Source organism: Seriola lalandi, unplaced genomic scaffold (genome assembly GCF_002814215.2).
Source record: "Seriola lalandi dorsalis isolate HSWRI2012SDOR001 ecotype SW California unplaced genomic scaffold, Sedor1 jcf7180002054258, whole genome shotgun sequence".
Classification (NCBI taxonomy): domain Eukaryota; kingdom Metazoa; phylum Chordata; class Actinopteri; order Carangiformes; family Carangidae; genus Seriola; species Seriola lalandi.
The window spans coordinates 110,781-131,121 of record NW_019524811.1 but is presented as its reverse complement, the minus strand read 5'-3'; the positions used below and the strand labels follow the sequence as shown (position 1 = coordinate 131,121).

Below are 20,341 nucleotides of genomic sequence, written 5' to 3'. Positions count from 1 at the left end.
GGGTGGGGGGGGGCTGGCGTAACTTGATTGTCATTGAGATTTAATACAGCAACCGTGGTGCTAATCCCATTTAAGGGCTTGGCGGACATGCAAAGGATGTGTGCTGTGCAGTGTACTCTGATCTGGGCTTTCGTCCACTTGTGTGTGTGTGTTGATGAACATGGTCCACTGGTTGGACAGAAAAGCAGCCACCATGAGTTCTGACCTTTTATTTCCATACTGTATATTTATCAATGTGACCTAACTCACTAATATAGCTGCAGATACCATATCAAAGCTTTATGTATCTTTGCGCACAGTGGCAGGGGTCCAAATATATCTGTCAGCTGCGAAGTGGATCTCCGTGCATTGCACATTTGATATGACAGTGAGGATGTCTGGTCTAAATTTATGCGCCCATCTTCTTTGTTTACAGAAGTGCCTAACTGTCAGTCATCGTTCGGGCGAGCGGGGAGCTTCTACCAGAATAACCATGAAAGTAAGTTCACGTTATTGTCTTGCTTTTCATGTCTTCCGTGTTTAGATTAAACCATTAGTTTCTTCGTGACCCTGAGACTTTCCGACTTATCGAGCTGCTGCAGCTGCAGCAGCAGCAGCAGCATTGAAATGAAATGACAGCTCAAGGGGAAGCGAATGTATCAGCTGCTCCACACATACAGCACCTCTCTCTCACATCAGCAGCTGGCTCAGGCTCTGCACAATACAAGCTTCCACTGTTTGGAAGCTGCCCAGTTGTATTGCTTTGCATGCAGTTTGGATCTCTGGGTTCATATGAGAACAAAAGCCTGTTTCCCACGCTCTATCTGCTGCTTCACTTTCATCTCACTCATGTTGCTTCTCTTTCTTTCTTTCCAATTTCAGGCTTTTCCTTCGACAGAGATCCTCAGCTGTACTTTGATGATACCTGTGTGGTCCCTGAAAGATTAGAGGGTAAGAGCAATTATAAAACAAGGTTAGAGCAGAAGTATTGGATATTATTTGTCCATGAAGTGGTCTGCTGTGAGCTTTCTGAGGCAGGAGCTCATGGTGAACAGCGAGTCCACTTCACAGTCACCATCTGGCAGGAATGTCTCACCACACTGTGGCCGTGACTGACATTTCTTCTTTTTTCCCCTTCTGCCATCTCTCCTCCTGCTTTCCTTCTTCTTCTTCTTCTTCTTCTTCTTCTTTCGCTCACTCACAGGCAAAGTGAAACAGGAGCCCTCTGTGTATCGTGACGGACCTCCTTACCAGCGCCGCGGCTCCCTGCAGCTCTGGCAGTTCCTGGTCACTTTACTGGACGACCCAGCCAACGGCCACTTCATAGCCTGGACCGGTCGTGGCATGGAGTTCAAACTCATCGAGCCCGAGGAGGTTAGCCGCCGCAACCAGACTTGTGTCTTATTTTTGCACACGAATATTCAAGATTTATTTTTTTCTGCAGATTTTTCTAATCTGTGGCTTCTCTCTCGTCAGGTGGCTCGTCGCTGGGGAATCCAGAAGAACAGGCCGGCGATGAACTACGACAAGCTGAGCCGCTCGCTGCGTTACTACTACGAGAAGGGCATCATGCAGAAGGTAAAGGCACGTTCACCCTTTACTTTTCTTTTCTTTTCTCTCCCTCCACCCCCCAGCAACAGCAGATAGTGATATTTAAATACAACCATAGGGAGGGAGGGGGGGTGTTGTGATGTAGATTCTTATCACAGCCAGCAGCTAAATAGCGGCCGTGAATACAAGCCTGCAGGCCACATCTCTTCTTCTACTAAATATAATGGTCTATTTATGTTTGGTGTTTGCTGCCTCATATTTCAACCAGATCAAAATCAGTTTGATCAGATTGGGTCAGTCGTGGGTAATGTACTGGAGTAACACAACTTAACCCTGAAGTCAAGAGCCCGCGAAGGAACTAACACGTTTACTTTACTATCAACTATGATTTTATACGTTTTATGTGCATCTATAACATGTATAATTCATGTGTGTTGTTCCTCAGGTGGCCGGTGAGAGGTACGTGTACAAGTTCGTGTGCGACCCCGAGGCTCTCTTCTCCATGGCGTTCCCCGACAACCAGAGGCCCAACCTGAAGGCCGACCCGGACAGCCTGCCGGGGCTGGACGAAGACACCGTGCCCCTCACCCATTACGACGAAAGCGCTCCTTACCTGCTGGACGGCGGGGAGCAGTGCGTGGCGGGCTTGCCCTTTCCAGACGGCTACGGCTACTAAACGAGCGCGCAGGGGCGTTTCCTGACGCCAACAAACACACATGTACACGCAAAAAAAACAAAAACAAAAAACAAACACTCCCAAAAGTCTCTCGACGCCCAACTCTTTAAAAAATAATCCAGAGCTGGAACTTGCTGAGCCGCTCGGATTGGAAAACCCCGGCGCTCTGCTCCTTCATGGTTCCCTCTCCTGCTCCCTGGAAAACCTTCGTAGAACTCTGTAAGCTCCCCAGCGAAGAAGAAGAAGAAGAAGAAGAAGAAGAAGAAGAAGGAGGGAAAAACCTGCAACGGCTCGTCTGCTGCACCATCACACACGAGAGAGAGAGAGAGAGAGTTGAGAAACCGGTGAGGGTGAACTGGACTCGTTAGCTCTGCCCACCTTACAAGCTTCCTAAAGTAAGGCAAGTGGGCTGCTGTTGCTATGGAGACCAAACGAAGCCTGTCTCTTATACACATCTTTTGCAAAAAAAAAAACAAAACAACAAAAAACGGATTAACAAAACACACGACATATTCTGATCCCACAGATCGGCTTGTTTTCTGTAGATAGAGACTGCAACTTTTGTTTTTTGTTGTTGTTGTAACACGCCAGCTGTTCTACAGTTTCTGTTGAGACTTTGTAGAGACCCGGACCGCTCAGGTTTCTGGGGCGTTGCTGTATTTCATGCTAGTTTTGGTCGGGCTGCTCTCTTGTGTAAATGTTCCGTTCTTTAATCGTTCTGCCCTCGTAAGAGATTGTATCCGCTTCCCTTTAGAGCCCCAGAGTCGACACAGTACACTCCTCCCACCGCTGTTCATCACTACTGGGTCTATTTTATTTTTTTGGCTTTTTTTGTTTTGTTTAGTTTATTTGTTTTGTTTTTTGAGATGATTAGCACTCCCACCTTCTGCGTTTCAAAAAGGGACACACACATAACATGAGAACGTATTTTCCCAGAAAGCCTAAGAAGTTGTTATGTCTGATAAATGGTCACATTGCTCCTGTTTGTTTGTTTGTTTGTTTGTTTGTTTTTGGTTTGTTTTGTATTTCTGTCCGGGTGCGTAACGTTTCCTTGGCAGTGTACTCGTTCCTCTGATGCACCAGTATGGCAGGAGCATCAGGACGTTGCATGCAAAAAAACAAAAAACAACAAAAAAAAACAAAACGAAAAAAAGAAAGGGGGGAAGTTTTTTCCCTCGTTCTTTTCAGACACCTCTCTGCCAATCACAAGCTGTCGACAGGAGACCTCTGCTTCTCTTTGCATGGTGTAATCAGTCGAGACTGTGTGTCCACTAACATATCGCTTTACTGTCTTTGGACAAAGAAGATATTTGTGATATTCTCTGCATTTTTTTTTTTTTTTTTTTTTGTGTGTTCATTATCTCTGTTTCTGAATGGGGGCAAAGACAAACTTATATAAAGTATATATTTTTGCTATAAGGCTGCATTTGTTTTGATTTTAATGTATAAGCTGTATAGTTCTGGCTCTAATAGACATGTACCTTTTTAAAAAGAAATCCCAATCCGTATGATGATGCTACTGCAGACTGTTTCTTTAAGAGGCCTCTGTACTGGGTTGGAGAATGGATGAGGAGATGTTGTTATGATCATGCCTGTAGAAGTGTGTGCGTATGTATGTTAAGGCCAGAGTTCCAGCTAAGGTCACAGCGACGACACACATTATCATGGGATCCACCCTCACCCACCCCACCCCTCCTCCTACCCCCTACCCCCTACCCTAACCCCCCAGGCACAGGGATTGTCTGCACTTGTATAGGCTTCAGTCCACTCCCCTCACAATGTGTTTCTTACACTGCTGAGTTTATAATAATCTGTACTGGGTACAATAAACGGTCCTCTATGCTTCACTGCCTGCAGTCCTGGTGTGTTTCATCATTTTCTCTCCCCTCACTCCCCACCCCCTCACTCCTGCTCGCAGCCAGCCAGCCAGTCAGCTGACTGGCTGCTGTGGTCTGGCAGTCACTGTGCTTGACCTGGCTGATTTCTGAGTCACATGCTCCTCCTGACTCCTTCTGATGCATTTCTGGGTAAATGATTACTCTCTTTTAACTTGTGGTAAATTGTGTTTGAGCAACTCATACTCATGTGTTATTTTCTTGGCACAATAACTGGTGCTTGATTTAACTGAGCGGTTTGACATGTAGTGTTTTTAATGACTAGATTTAAAGGGCCCATCTAGTGTAAAGGTGTCTGTCCATGTGTAGTATGATTATAGATCAGGTCTAGCTTCTATATTAATACTGTGAAAGTATCAAAGCCTCAGTCCACAGAGAAATGCACACAGCCTGTATTCAGAAACTGAGCCTTAAAACCAGCCGTCAGGACTTCTGTGACTTTGTGATGTCACAACTATACAGTCACTGCGCTCAGTCAGCCATGCCCCAAGCCCCGCCCACCTGGACCCACCATCCAACCTTGCAAGATTTGGTTTCTCTGAGTGTTTAACCTGAAATCTGCTATATTTTTATTGGCTCACTCAAAAAACAGTCAGCCAATCAGAAGAGAGGCTCAGGCACCGACCTGTTGTTACTCGAGCTCCAGAGAGAGGAGATGTAAAACTACACTGAGATGGTTTTTGGTTCTTAAAACCACAAATATATCTTCTTATGTATCAACACTTCAAAATAAAACACAGATGTGTAAAATATGGACCTTTAATTTAGACCGGGATGTTTCTGACACAAAATCAAGGCTTCATGTTTAAACTACTTCTGGAAATAAAACCGCAGTGGGCTCAGTCTTTTGTGCTGCTGTGAACACACACGGCACCACATTGTACGGGAACAAAGAATGAATCTACTGACTAATATTTATGGGCTAGTTACACTTTTATGTTCTCATGGACATGTGTGACTCATCAGTAAATAATTCACAGTTTGACACTAAAACCTACAGTGAGCTCCAACAGTCTGCTGCACGGGGGGAGACGGACAGTATCTGACGCCGCGTTGTTTGGTGCTCGTTTGAGTTTGTAGAATTATTCATGAATTCAAGCATTAGCCTTGACTGAGAGCACAGAGTCAGTCATAAATATTAAAATAGCCAATACATGCACTCGCCTGTACAGTGACTGTGAGGTTAAAGTGTAATCTACAAGCTGGGATAACGAATGGAGGGATATGACTTTATATTCAAAGGGTTTTTGTATTGACAAAATATAAAAAGGTCATAAACGAAAGGTGTTCAACATTCTCACAGCCACAGCTGTCGGTAATAGAAGGTTATCACAACACTAAATGGCCCCTATCAGTGTTATACAACTATATTATATTATTGGGTCTATATTACTGATGCATAAACATTTCAGAGGTTCTTAATGAGAAGCTAATTTTAAAAGCTTCATAAACTGTTGGGGTAGTTCCATAATCTCTAACAATGCATTATATTTTATAAACGCATCGTACATTTAAACTAGCACGTAGAGCTGTGAAATAAATATAGATAAAATGTGGATGAACCGGTTGATTAGCTCATGTAGCCGTTGCGTGCCGTATGAACGTCGTGTGTGAACACTGTCTGAGTCGTGTGGTGTTTCACAACCATCTTGTGATGTTTGTTTCATTTTAACAACTCACTGAAGATTTCCGAAACATCTGAAGTGCTTCCCCGGGGCTGGTGTCTTTTCACAGCGTCTGGCTCGTAATGTCACTGGGGTGTTAAGTTCGTGTGGAGCTGAAATTCGTAGCATGATGGAATGATCTGATGTGTGATAAAAAAAAAAAACAGTGAGGCTTTAGACTGTAGGCTTTTTTGTTTGGATGGCCGGCAGCGCTCTGCCTGGTGTTGAGTCACAGCCTTATCAAACCACAGAGTGTAAAAAGCCAAGCACTGGTCTCCAGTAACACAGCCTGGCAGGCAACTTTCCATTGATTGAGAGAGCAGAGTGCCTTTGAATGCTATGAAAGGCCTTTTAGTGCGCTCATGGGAGGTGCCCTGCCCTGATATTGTGTGAGAGAGAGAGAGAGAGAGAGAGAGAGAGAGAGAGAGAGAGAGTATAGCTGCTTCCAGCATTCATAACAATTTTTTACTCCGAGCTGCTCTTTGTGTTTTCCTCTTACGCTGAAAGCCGTTGGTGGAGGTGTATGGGTGCACTTCATATTGACTTCTATGAATAGTGTCACTCATGTTGGTTTATATCAGTGCAACACATTCAAGCGTTCTATGCCGCTTCATCCACTGCTCACAAACCCTCTGAAAACCATCCCTGGTTATTTATTGAGCAGCGTCTGATGAATAAACAGTGAAAAGTGCATATTATCCCAAATAATGAAAATATGAACGTTCACACTTAAGCTGTGAATCCTCTACTAGATTGAACAACAGATCACTGTCACAAACAATGACCATCCAAACGCTAGCTTGACTAGTTAAAGTTTGCTAACTAGCTTTACCAGCTTTTTCCAGAGTAAAAGGATTTGTCATTAAGGTTTTTTTTTATTGTTATATGTCCAGTGTCTCTGTGTTGTCACATCCTATCAGGTTTTAGAGCAGTCCCGGTTTGGAGCCTTCAGCCATGCTAGCTACAGCTAGCTCTGTCAGGCTGTGCTAAACGCTAACATGCTCACAATAGCAATGCTAACATACATCAAAATATGTACAGTCACTTAGTTTTTTGTGACGTCTATTATGTGTGTGATTTAAATGCCCCCTGGGAACAAATAAAATTTCTTGAATTTAAATTAATAATGTTTATCAGGTTTAGTTGCTATCTCAGTTTAGCCTGTTAGCATTCAGACATTTGCCGCATAAAGGGAACATCATTAGTTTGGTCATAAACCAAAGTGCTGGACACATTAAAACCTAATGGTGGCACCGGAAAATTACAATGACAATAAAGAACATCACCAAATTCAAATTAGTGAAATTAATCCTGAATATTTACACCAAATTTCATGGCAAAGTGTGGGAAAGTGTGAGGATCACCAAAGTCAGTAAGATTAATCCACCCAGAAACATGAATTCCTGCACAAAATTTCATGAAAATCCATGTGATTGTTTTTGAGATATTTCTGTCTGACTGCGACTGCCAAGCCTAAAGCGATGCCTGTGTAAAAATGACCCCCTCCCTCTGTATCTCGCTCTGTACACCTCTCACCCCCCTCTTCTAGAAACCTGCCATCCACCAGATTAAGCTGGGAGCCCAATATAATGATCCTGATCCATTTAACAGGAGCAAGTGGGGCTTTGAAAATGTCCCGTCACCTTGGAAACGCTCCATCACCAAACACAGAATGACGCCTGCTTGTCCAGCACTACTTATTGACCTGGCAGAGGTTAACGGTAAGGTATACATGCTGGAGAGGTGATTTAAAGCTGCACGCACATGAAACAAACAAGGCTGCATCATAAACATCACTCTGAATCAATACATACACTATTACAGAGCGCTTGATACAAGGCCCTGGGCGTGAGCAGGGAGAAAAGTGGACAAATGGGTGGTCCTTCAACATACATTATACCACATGACCACGAGCTGCGTCCAAGTAAATTATCGATCCAGATACAAGACAAGGCAGCTCAGGCATAATATGGTTTCAGCTTTAAATCTTCAGACACACACACACACACACACACACACACACACACACAAAGAAGGTGAACCTCTCAGTTTTGGAGAAATATGGGTCACACTGCCGAGAAGGGAACAGCACAAATCTTTCACTTTATTTGGCCAACACACTGAGCTCGCACAGTGTGAGTTACTTTGGTGAAACCTTGCTCCTAAAACTCTGTTACATAACTGGTTGCAGAGACACACACACACACACACACACAAACGCCCACAAGTCATTATTTATGTCAGGTTTTTATGAGAGCTTGTATTTATTTTGCTCTAAGCTCGGCTGCCCTCTAGTGTACAGAACCTCAACCACCAGGACACGAGCACTAAAGAAGGTAACGGGCTTACACAACACAGTTTGACTTAGATTACATAATTAAAGAACATTAAAATAAAAAAAATAAAAAATTCTTTATACATCTAAATATTGTCATTGTGTTTCTTCATGCGTTATCACATCCTGATAAAGAGTTTATAAGCTGTAATTAATGTGTTTATTCATGGTTAATAAACCAATTACTAATGACATTTCACAGTTTCTAATGAGCTGTTAATACAGAGATAATACACTTTAAAATGTCCATTCTCATTCCTCTCTCTTGTTGAGAGGAACCTGCAAACTTAAAGTGAGATGCTACAAAATCATCATCACTGAGTTTCCAGCTTTATTTTTTGCAAACATTTTCATATTCTGACAATAAGCGCTCACTGCTGAGGGTTTTATTTTACACTGCAGTGCAGCCAGCGCGGTGAGCTGACCCTGTGACCTTTTTACTTGGATTTTCAGCTGATGGAGTTTGAGTTTCATCATGTGACGCTCCTCACTCATGGCAACTATCGCTGGTTACTAAACAACCGAGTAATTCCTTTGTTTATTCCACGGAAAGTCTGTTTACAGCTCCTCCTGTACACTTTGACTCATTCACACACTCACTTAAAACTATCAAGCGAATCCTTTTCATAAAGGCTGGACTGTACACTGTGCCCTTGTCAGATGCCTAGAAACAATATCGTCATGTGGAAAGCATTCTGTGCACGGCGTTAATGACCCCTGGTTGTTCTCCCCTGTCTATGGCTTGATTGGACAGACCGTTAATGACAAGGCTGGTTGTCAGTCACCGCCTCCTTCTGTCCACATGCTGAAGTGTCCATACTTTAGCAACACACTGACACCCAACGTGTCATGTGTAGGGCAAAGAAATGTATGTCCGTGATCATGACGTAATCATCCTGAATATGAAAATAAAACCATAAAGACGATGCATGTCGTCTAATAAGTTATTGGAACAAAGCATGAGAGAAACAATAAACAGCTACTAAATGGAGCTTGTGGTGAGACTGTTTTTTAGATTGGATACACATCATAAAATAAATTATTTCCCAGTAATTATAACAGATACATGAGTGGACATTCTGCACAGGTAGAATAATTTCATCAGCCCAGTATGAAAGTGGTGAATTCATCAAGTTTGTTGTCTCTTAAGATAAGATAAGATAAGATAAGATAAGATAAGATAAGATAAGATAAATAAGATAAATTAAGATAAGATAAGATAAGATAAGATAAGATAAGATAAGATAAGATAAAATAAGATAAGATAAGATAAGATAAATTAAGATAAGATAAGATAAGATAAGATAAGATAAGATAAGATAAGATAAGATAAATTAAGATAAGATAAGATAAGATACAGCACAGACGGTACAAAGAAAGAAAAACTTCAATATGACAAACTAGAAAAAGATGAATAATAAAATAATATGGTATATACTGTATGTCTCTTTTTAAACAGTTAAATGGCAAACAGAACTGTAGCTGATGATTAAAGCCGTGTTCGAGTTTTACAACAGCAGACGACACGTTGCAATAGATGGACAAACTGTTCCTGCAGCTGAATTCTTCACAGGCTGCAGCTTTCTCTCTCTCTCTCTCTCTCTCTCTCTCTCGCTCTCTCTCGCTCTCTTTCTATCTGTCTTTCTTTTTTTGTCTGTGAATGGTGGGTGTAGTGTGGGAGCTGAGAACTGAAGCTTTTGTAATATGTGTTTTTCACTCGTAGCGGCACCCTGAATGTCCCCCAACAGAACAATAAAGGTTGCTGAGCTGCATTGAATTGCACAAAATATAATGCAGCACTTATCAGGTTTGGGACATGACTACGTCCTGGTGGCGCAACCATACTGTCACTTTACTGAGTTCTCTGGCTTTTAAACACGCTGACGTCAGAATTATATAATTGTTATCCCTGTGGCTGTTTGGAGAGAGTCTGACTGCAGGATCCTTGAGTGGTGCGTCGAGCACTAACAATAAGTGTATGGAGACTGAAACTGTACAACCAACTTACTAATGTATGACTTTCCTTTTGAGGGTGCTTACATTGAATATGCTGCATATCAGCTCACATTAGCGTTGACGTCAATGATTAATTACAGCATATAATGTTCATTCTATTCATGTTTATATACATGTGTCCTTAAATAACACTGTCAAGGAGTCATAACTGCTGATCATTTCACCACCTTACCTACTAGGAAATGAAGGTACTCCAGATAACAAGGGGATATGAACCATGTTGAAAATTGCTAAAATGACAAAATAAATATTACACATGCTAAAGAGGAAGGATTGTTTTGTTCCAAATCGAGTGAGTTTCAGTTTAAAAACCTTGTGAATAAACAAGCAGATGTAGCAGTGCCTCATGATATAGAAAACACACATGATATGCTACAGAAGAAGAAGAATAAGATGGATAATACTGAAGTGAGGGGAAGATGTTTAACTGAAATAAAAAATGTCTTATGTAAGCAGATTATTCAGATTAAGATGGGAAATTCCCTGTCTGGATAAAGTCCTTGTTGAAAACAAGACCATTATTATTGACCCACTTCTATTTAATATTATGAAGAGTTTGGGTTTCCCCTGTTTAGTGGATAATGGGCCTGTGACAAAACAGGAAATAACTTTTAGTTGAGTGGACTGTGAACAGGCTGGTTTAAGATATACTGAAACATTTATATTATGGTATCAAAATTATTTATGCTACTTTTACTTACGCAAATAAAGTAAATGTAACATTTTTAATATAGAAAATTGAATTCTAACACAAGTTTCACAATTAAAACCCTTTCAAAATAAAGTATGATTGAAAACCAGTAGAAACAACATGACCTAGAATCATTCATGATAAAATAATAATAATAATAATAATAATAATAATAATAATAATCTTGTAAGATTTGTTGCTAAATATTAAAAATTATTATTATTTTATTATTTGTTTATTATTCATTATTATTTATTAGTATTAATTGTGTACTGTTGGAACTCTACAAAAGATGGTCGGTTGTAGTTGTGTGGTCTCAGAGGCAACAGTCCTCAGACTTCAACAAATTAACCCGGAAGTACCTGCGTGACTGGCAACAAATACAGACAGAGGTGAGCACGTGTTTTTTTTTTTTCCTTTTGAGCGGACTGACCTGTTAAACACGTCAGCCGGATACAGTAGTTTCCAATTAGCTTAATTAGCAGACGAAGGTCCACTTAGCTACCAACTCCAGACGAGTAACTGAAACCAACGGAAGCCCGCCATTTGGTTTAAATATATAAATATATTCTTTATTTTTTTGTGAAGACGGTGAAAATGACGACACAACGGGTAACAAGCGTTTAACGTTTAGGTTGAAGGGTTAATTTTTAGATTAAGTGGTCGTTATTGATATTTGCTTAAGCTAGCGGTTAGCTAGCAGTTAGCTAGCTTAACGTTAGCTTAAAGTTAGCTAACGTTCGTAGTAGTAATGGAGTGTTGCTAACACTTTAGACTTCAGTGACTGTTGCTCATTGTGATGTCTCAACCTCGGACATGTTTTCCAGACAGTGTGGCCGACCTTCCCGCTAACATTACCCTACGAAGTGGTCCTTCCTGGGCCTTCGTACTTGGCCAGTGACTACGCGGGTTTGGTGTTGCCGTCGACGGCGCTACCCTATTTTTACAATAAGGTGATCGAAAAGCAAAATCAAAGTAAGTCCCCGAAGAGACTGCTATTCAAAAACGAGACGTCTGTGCAAAGTATTTCCAACGGCACCGTAGGTTTACTTTTTAGTTAGATACAAGGTGACAGGGGTGAATGCACATGTCTGCACAGTTATGACATGATGATTCCTAAGGTCTCATTTACAAATGTTGAACCTCAGGGTTGATGTTGTTGACATTCATTCATCTCACTGTGGTTTCTCAATCAACAGAAGAGAGCAGGAAGTTCTTTCTGGACAGGTATGCTGCTGTAGATTTATGTAATATCACTGCAGATAAATATGTACTATATGACTTAACATTGATTTGTCGACCAACAGCAGTTTCCTCTGATCTTACAGGTCTGTGTTCGATTTGATAGAAGCTCATCCCTACCTTGCGCTAACTGACCCAAAGTTGCTGGGCTGGTACCTCTGTTTGTCTCCGGAGGACAGAAAGATCATACTAGGTATGTTTCAGAGGGCACAGCTTGATGTCGGATAGCTGGCAGTGAAATCATCACTTTAATTTGTGTTTGTCTTTTTATTTTGTGATGACAAAATAAAAGCCATATTAGACATATATAGATAAATACTTTCACCACAGAAAATGCAAACTGAAGTAAGAACAACCAATGCAATAAAAAAAGGCAATAATAATTAATTACAAGCGGGCAAAGACTATATAATAACAAAGCAATGATGAATTGTTACAATTGGTCAAAAGACTAAATAAAGTATGATGCACTAGCCATCGTAACTGTACATGAATTTGCAAGTGGTGGTCATGCAAATAGGAGGAAAGGTGCGAAGCCCAGCACAGTTCAGTCCAGGTGGTCAAGGCTCATCCTCCTCTGCCTTTGTTAGGAGGAAGAGGATGAGCCATATGGTTCCGGGGATGAAGGATTTCTTTAGTCTTTTTGTTGAGCAGCTCTGTAACAGCTGACCAATGTGCTGTGTACACACAATTACATACAGGAGTTTGTTCATGGCTATACACAACAGCAAACATACACGGCAAAGAAAAATTACATAGTGTTTACCAGACAATTCCTATTGGGACTGTGACAACTTGAAGGGCTGATTACAACTTTACAGCTACAAAATAATAAAAATAGAAGACAAAAATAAAACAGTCACAAATCGAGACAAGATAATCATGGATTATTATACAGACAGAAATGCTAATGTGTGTTTGAATGCAGACACACCAATTAATAAATACCAAGTCCATGTGTGTGAGTGTATGTGAATGTGAGGGATAAAAGATGCATAAAAAGTGATTTTTAGTTTGTCAAATTCAGTGTAATTGTTTTTCTCTCTCTTAGATGAAGGAGGGTTTCACCAGTTTCTGCAAAGACATCCTGCCTTAGAGCTGTCGAGGCATCATGTTTATGTGAAGTGTAAGTCTATTCAGATGCTATAATCTTCTAATAGCTGTGTGCACATTAACATTATACTGTTACTTTCTTTTTCATTTTATAACAAATGCAGATGACATTGGAAGTAGGAGCCCTGTCCACCCAACCATGACATCCAATAAGTATGTTTCACAATAATTGCAGTGAATTGATAACACAGTGTATCACGCGAGTTAAGGATTCATCATTTTTACTTTGATTTATTGATGAAACCCTGTTTTGTTCTCAGGTCTAAAACACCAGGAGCACAGACGTGCAAATTTGGTAAAAACGCAAATCTCACACATGCACAGTGACACACTTTTTTAAATTTAAGTGCAAGAAACATCTGAGATTATAAATGCATTATTCTGATTACTTTCTGTAAGTTTGTCACTGGTAATGGATAAAACAGTGGAGCTTTATGTGGAAAGCTGATGGCTCCTTGTTAAATCACTGACCACCGTCTTTCAGTTTAGCCAGCGTCAGTTTCACTACCAGTGAGTCACATGCAACAGTTTCATTTCACAAATAGTTCTGTGACTGGGCCGTGTACTGTACTACAACAGAAATCTGTGACTCACAAGTCTACAACTTACGTCCCGTGGATGAATCATTGTGTCTTGACATTGCACCACCAGGGTGAATAAACATCAGTGGAAAACATGTGGTTTAATCCTTGACTGGGAAACTTCCCCCCAATCCAGTGAGATAAGATTTTTAGTAAACAGTTGTTGTTACATTAAAACCTAATTTTCATACTAGAAAAGCTTCAACATTTTTGTTTGTTTGTGCCTCCTGCAAGAAATGCCCCACACACACCTGGAGCTGGAGATGCTTCACAATAATGTGAGGGAGAACTTCACCCTACTTGGCTGTAGCAACAGCAGGGGCGGATCACAAAAACATCCAGACGAGAAAGTCTGCCAGCTGATTCACCTGCAAGACAGTTTCCATACAGCCTACAACAGCCCCATCACACAGGAACGGAGCCATCAGAAGGCCCGTAAAGAGAGGGTATACAGTTCTCTGTATGTTAAACTGTTTCTAAAATTTTAAAAAATCTGAATAACACATGATTTCTATTTTGAAGAGTTCACCACTGTCCCAGCTGAACGAAGAGGGGCCATCATGGCAGATGGCCAGTAGTATCAGCAGTGCAGCTGTGCAGGATCCAGCAGCTCTGGCCAGCTTCTCTCTGGACATGGAGCTGGAGCGATGCAGGAAGAGGGAGAAGACTGAGCTCAGGAGACCGTTGTCAATGACACAAGGCCAGAGTGCAAACTTCACATATGCTGAAGTCAGTCCATTACGGTGAGGATGATTCCTGCAGCTCACACAAATAATAATTATTTTAGTGTAAACCCTTCCATCACCGTCTAATCCGTCTCATCTATTTTTCATTTACATTTTAGGTGTGGAAATTATACATTGTCATTGTGATGTCTGTGAATGAGTTTTCAGTTCAGTCTCTTTCATCTCATTGTATAATATGAATACATATTTTTATCTGCAATGTTGTTACAGGTCAACAATTGAATACGAGTCTCCCGAGTACTACAGCTTTGACAGCACTGAAAGGAATGGTGGAGAGGATAATAACAGGAGCGTGGATCAGGTGAACTGTCCTCTGGGCCCAGTTGAGAAAAGCAGCACAATAGAAGGGTGTCAGGATTACATGGCGTGTGGAAATGAGTCCACTGTCGACAGTAATGAAGCCAGTTTAAGCTTAGACAATCAGAGTGACAACTTCCATAGCATCATGGAGGACGATAAGAGCATCCTTGTCTGTCTGGCCGGCGAAGCACAGACAGGTTCAGTCAGCACTAACAGTGAAGCGCTGGCAGACACCAGGGAGGATGAGAAGTCAGTTCAGTCTCACATGAAGATAAGCTCTTCAGAAAAATACACCTCCCCCATGCCCGGCGTCCCCACGTGTGACATTATGGTCGGCACTGAGCTGACACCGTGTGCGTCGACTTTCACCCAATCTGAGGATCCAGAAACAGCTGACAAGAATGTCATCACTGAAGTCCACATGGCAGATCTGGACTACCTGGCTGAGGTGAGGCAGCTGAAACCAAACACCCACACGTCTTTATAGCAGCTCCAGAAAAATGTTAAACGGCCTCTTTTCAACCCTTTTCAGGAATTTATCAAAATCAGGAAAACTCAAGAAAAACTCAGAGAGCAAAAAGAGAAAATGAAAGGGTAAAGTATCAGATACACTGTAAACCTGTTAACATGAATATGTCTCCTGCTGTTCTGGGACGAATGTCTTTCATTATATAATTTCTTCCAGTTCGGGTTGTAAATTGGCGAAGGAATGTGACTGTACCCAGCGTGCTCAGCGAGCAGAGCTGTGCCTCCTGGCCTTGCAGTACAGCATGTGCAGACAGCACTGCTGGAGACTCTATTATACCTCTGCTGAGGGAGGCCAGCTCGCCGCAACACATGGAGATATGAATCAATATGGGTCAGTTGTTAACCTCTGCTTCAAAGGATCAAGGTTGCTCTTTCACTGCCACAGTTAATGCTTGTCAAACTCTAATGTAATATATTATCTAGGTAGATGTTTGTAATGCAGAAAGGAAGCCAGCTGTTTAGGTCCACATGTTTTAACTTTTATTATTCCTCCCTCTCTTTAGGCCAAAGGACCCTCCTGCAAACATGTTAAGTGTTCTGCAGAAACTGGAATCTGACTGTAATCAGATGAGGGATAAGATCCTGGAAGGAGTTCCTCTGGAGCAACTTAAACCTCTGACCGTCGACTCTGAGAAGATAACGGCAGGAGCAAGTTACATCCCTGCACAGGTAAGACTCGGCCTACTCACCCCATGATGTCAGAACACTTAAAACTGTTGGTGTCGTATATATTTTAACCACAGATGTCTGATGTTGTCCCTGTTTAGATCATCGGCGATTTGGTGGGAAATCTTCCTTCTTGGTAAGTTAGAAACATACATGTGTCTGTAATTCAGTTTCAACAGTTTAGCAGACGAGACATTTGACTTTGTAGACACTGTAACGTTGTCTTGTCTGATCCTGAGGAGCTCCATGAAACCACAGGAGTGTAATCCAGCAGGTGAGGAAAGTGGAGGTCCTAGTGATCAGAGCAGCAGTGGCTGCCAGGTACGTTCACAGAAGAAGAAGACCACTACTAACAAATCTTTGAGCAGCTTGTTGTTGCTTCATTTCTGCCACCTGGGCCCAATTTGGTATTTAGTCCTTGTCAGTTTGAACAGGTGTAGTTTTCATTTGTTTTGCAGGACAGTAAGAAACAGGAAAAACAGGTCGAGAGGGACACCACCAGAGCAAGGAGGGCCAACACTCTTGTCCCCCAGGTTAGATATGCTAATCATGATGCACACAAGCTGACTGAGAAGCAGACAAGTAAGCAAAAGCATCTCTCTCTCGGTTTTAAATGGTTACATGGAAGTAGCAGATTAAATCAAAGATGTGCCTTTTTTTTTTGTGTGTGTGTGTGTGTGTGCACATTAGCTGCATGCAAAGAGATCAACACGAGCGAGGCGTGGTACGATGCTGAAGAAGACTTTGAGTCTGCAGGACCTGCAGTAGCTGCTGAGACGGGACAGGACCCCACAGTGGTCACAGGTGATGGAACCGATGGTAGGTGGTCAGTGAATGTAGCTGAAGCTGTAAATGTTGGAGGACTTTGAATAAATTTTGGATCAGATCCTCAGTGGTTGAATTTGTTGTAACCACAGAATCTGCCAGCGACGAGGCCAAGAGCTCAGCACTCTGTGTTTCCAACCTGCCCAGTAACGTGACGGAGGTGAGTTCAGTCTTTACAGTAGTACACACGAGGGTGAACGCTGCTACTGTTGTGATATGCGAGTGAAGCACTTCAGATTTTTCTCTTATTTTTTTCTTTTAACTTTAATGTGTTTGTATTATTCGATTGTAGCCAGCAGGGGGCAGCACAGGCTTTAACTGAAACTTTGTCTCTGCCAGAGTGACGTGATGCTGTGGTTTGAGAAATACTGTCCCTCTGAAGTGCGTATCTCTGCTTCAAAGAACGGCGTGAGGTGAGCGACATGAGAGTATCTGTCACTACACATCACTCACGACATCACTAGTTGTAAACTATGTATTAGTTTAATGTGTTTTGTGTGAAGCAGTCACACGTGTTCTTCAGCTTTGACTATATTAAAACAACAACAACAACATTTTGCTTCCAAAACCGACTCACACGACTGTCCGTCTCACTGGCGGCGTTCTGTAGAGTCGCCATAGTGATGGTAAGTGGCGCCCAATCTGCCGAGGCTGCAGTGAGAGGGCTGAATGGCCTCAGCGTGGAAGGCCACACTTTACATGTGGAGCACATCGACGGAGCTGCTGGTGGGAGTCGGAGCCAGGCTTCAGCCTCCGTCAGCGAGTCCTCCCAGGACGCCACCAAACCACAACCGCCCAAGCCCGACCTCAGCAGCACCCGGAGGAAGGTGAGAGTATGTAGCAGAAAAGTGGGTGTAACCCAGCAGGCACGCAACATTCAATGTCAGGACATCGTCTAACCCCCGACGTCAGCTGGATGTTGAACACTGACGACAGCTGATGGTTTTAAGTTGTTAAGTAACGAAATTACGTCTTCCAAACGTCTCATGCCAACGCCATCCTGTCATACAAAAGTCATGATCAAAACCCAATGTCTGCCCTAACGTCACCGTGTCAGTTAACCAACGTTGGTTTTTTTTTTTTTACGTCAACCTGATTTTCATTTTCCAACCAAAATGTCCGTCTCAAGCGTCTCTTTGATGTGACATTGAAGAGTGGTGCCTGCTGGGAAAAATCTGGATGCATATTGGATTAGGCCTGTTGAAACTGCATGTCGTCATCAGCTGCATCATGTTTAACTCTGCGTTTGGACCCGTGTGTGTGTGTTACACAGCAGCAAATTTAATTAGCGACTATTTTAATAATCAATTAATAGTGTATCCTGGAAACGTGAACAGCTGTATGTGGAGTCGACTCGTTTCCTGCTCATCCTTCTGTCAGTTAAAACATTTCCTCTCCTCTCTCTAGTTGACGTCTCTGCCGTCTCTGGGCTCCACCTTCAAGCACAGGAAGGTGGTCTGCATCTCGCCCACGGCTAAGGGAACCTGTGTGCCCCAACACTACGGCACCATGGGCAGCTTCGACACCCTGATGGCGGACCTGACGCAGCTCCACCCGGACGTCGGGAGGCAGAGGATCGTGGACGCCCTGATGGAGCTGAAGACCAAGCACCACGGCGCCCTCAGCGGCCTGCCCCTCAGGACCATCAGGGAGATGACGTCTGAGCTTCTGACCTCGCCGCCGACTGCCACACAGCTGTGAGGAAGCACGGCCCAGAACTGGAGAGTTGTTGGTGGAGACCAGTGATTTGTTTTGTTAGAACAGCATCACAAACCCCTCAGAAGCCACATGTGCCAAGGGAGGGGGAAGCAGCTAATCTGAAAGCAATCAGATTTAAGTTAACCTCATTAAAAAAGTTACGATGGTCTTTAAGAGTAGTTCTAAAGGTTTTGTTATAATTATCCCTTGTTTGTAATTGTTATTGAGGTTTATTGTAGCTCCATGGTTGCATACACTTGTATATGCAGCAGCTTTATTTGTATTTTACATCTGGTTTCAATAAAAAAAAAAAAAATATTGATGAGCATTTTATCACCTTTCCTCTGTGACGCCTTTTCATGCTTGTGGATGATTGTGATCGTCAGGCGGCAGCTCCTCCACAGCTCCTGGACCACAGTCCCCAGGAGCCACCACTAGGTGCCCGGACCACAGCACGGTGCCAACGGCTCAGCGGAGCAACGAACGGGTTAATGTAAATCCCTGGTTGGGAATGGGCGGAGATTGCAGCTGGGACGCGAACCGGACAACCGAGCAAGGCAACACTCAATTCTGGAAAAGAAAGTCATTGTTGGAGTTGTGTGTTTGTGTGTATGTGTGTGTATATGTGTTTATCTTTTCTTTTTTGTTCTGTGTTGACCCGCTGTGTTTGTGTTCGTGCTCCTGCTTGACCTCTGCGCGTATTTGTCGACCGAAGAGAAGCCATGAAGCCGACCGACAAGTTGTGGAGTCGCTGTCCGGTATGAGACGTGGAAGGCTGCAGAGCCGTCCACACAGACGAGACTCGGGAGGACTGGAGTGCAAGAACCGGATCAACAGGACGGTGGCGTGGGGCGGTCGCTTTCTGCACACACTTTAAACAATGGAAAACTCCCTCTTTTCACACCGAGCCGTCACTATGAGCAGAGAGTAGGCGCTTCACTGCAGCTGGGATGGTCTCAACCTGAACACACTTTACTGTGTTTACTGTGGACTGAATCCAAATGAGAGGTCTGATGGGAAAGAAATAAAATTTTGTGTCTGCTGCGAATAGAGATAGGAATTTGTGTTTCTCCACTGAGTGACACCATGTGGAGCCCGGGGACGTGGATGTGGCGAGCGGCTCTGTGCTGCGTGCTTCTGGAAACATTAACGCACACCGCCACAGGTAGGACAAAGCTGGCTCGTCTGCTTCTGCAATTAATTCTCTCTCTTATCAGCCTGTCTTTTTCAGCAACAGCAACATCCCTCTGAGCCAATGTTTGGGCTACACACACACACACACACACACACACACACACCAGATATCACTCTGAACTGGTGCCACATGGAGGCGAGAGAAGCCAATGTTTATGTTTACTGAAGGTTTGTAGGACAGTTGCAGTGGGGAGATGTTGATGCTCCATATTTGTCTTGCATGGGAAAAAGCAGTGTTTTAAATACACACACACACACACAGGCTTTAATATTAGATTTATATGACAGTCACCAAATGCCAGTGATTCTGAAAAAGTCCCCATCATACACGGACCAGAGAAACGCACGCATGCCTCCTTTGTGATGTTTGGTTGTTTGCACAGTGATGCTCTTGTTTTTCTGGCTGCAGTTTGTTTTTCTTTGTGCTGCATTTATATCGCGATATGTTGTAGAAATACTGGAAGCATCCTACAGTACAATGCACTCCCAATACAACACCCCAAACTACAGCTTTTAAACGTTCCCATAGAGCTGAATCAACAAACACACACATACTGGCCACAGAAACTAAATAATAATAATAATATTCTCAGAGAAAGTCTTGGTTCAGGTTGCATTAATGTGCACAGGCGTGTTTTCCT

General features: G+C 42.7%; 3 protein-coding genes across 4 annotated transcripts in view; all 3 read left to right on the top strand.

The window, feature by feature from the left end:
- etv5a (ETS variant transcription factor 5a) overlaps positions 1 to 2,479 on the top strand; it is a 7,292-nt gene extending 4,813 nt beyond the window's left edge. Inside the window, exons 8-12 of one of the 2 annotated variants that reach the window (XM_023404967.2) lie at positions 416 to 478; positions 862 to 930; positions 1,184 to 1,353; positions 1,456 to 1,557; positions 1,976 to 2,479. In XM_023404967.2, coding sequence (XP_023260735.1) covers positions 416 to 478; positions 862 to 930; positions 1,184 to 1,353; positions 1,456 to 1,557; positions 1,976 to 2,206 — 635 coding nt within the window. In that variant the 3' untranslated portion in view covers positions 2,207 to 2,479. Of the gene's footprint in view, positions 1 to 415; positions 479 to 861; positions 931 to 1,183; positions 1,354 to 1,455; positions 1,564 to 1,975 lie in introns of both variants that reach the window. The other variant, XM_023404965.2, reaches the window with a different exon arrangement.
- Positions 2,480 to 11,610: 9,131 nt separating this feature from the next.
- rbm44 (RNA binding motif protein 44) lies at positions 11,611 to 19,536 on the top strand (the record flags this gene model as incomplete). The annotated part of the gene is made up of 20 exons (XM_023404942.2): positions 11,611 to 11,782; positions 12,007 to 12,034; positions 12,136 to 12,242; positions 13,101 to 13,175; positions 13,267 to 13,315; positions 13,423 to 13,457; positions 13,978 to 14,189; positions 14,266 to 14,486; positions 14,700 to 15,237; positions 15,322 to 15,383; positions 15,475 to 15,648; positions 15,821 to 15,986; positions 16,085 to 16,119; positions 16,223 to 16,304; positions 16,442 to 16,565; positions 16,674 to 16,802; positions 16,901 to 16,968; positions 17,148 to 17,221; positions 17,419 to 17,635; positions 18,216 to 19,536. Coding segments are annotated over 20 exons (2,862 nt in total), but the record flags the coding sequence as incomplete, so codon positions are not given.
- Positions 19,102 to 20,341, top strand: part of itgb5 (integrin, beta 5) — a 39,608-nt gene continuing 38,368 nt past the window's right edge. The window contains exon 1 of the mRNA XM_023404963.2: positions 19,102 to 19,671. Coding sequence (XP_023260731.1) covers positions 19,593 to 19,671 — 79 coding nt within the window. The 5' untranslated portion in view covers positions 19,102 to 19,592. The remainder of the gene's footprint in view (positions 19,672 to 20,341) is intronic.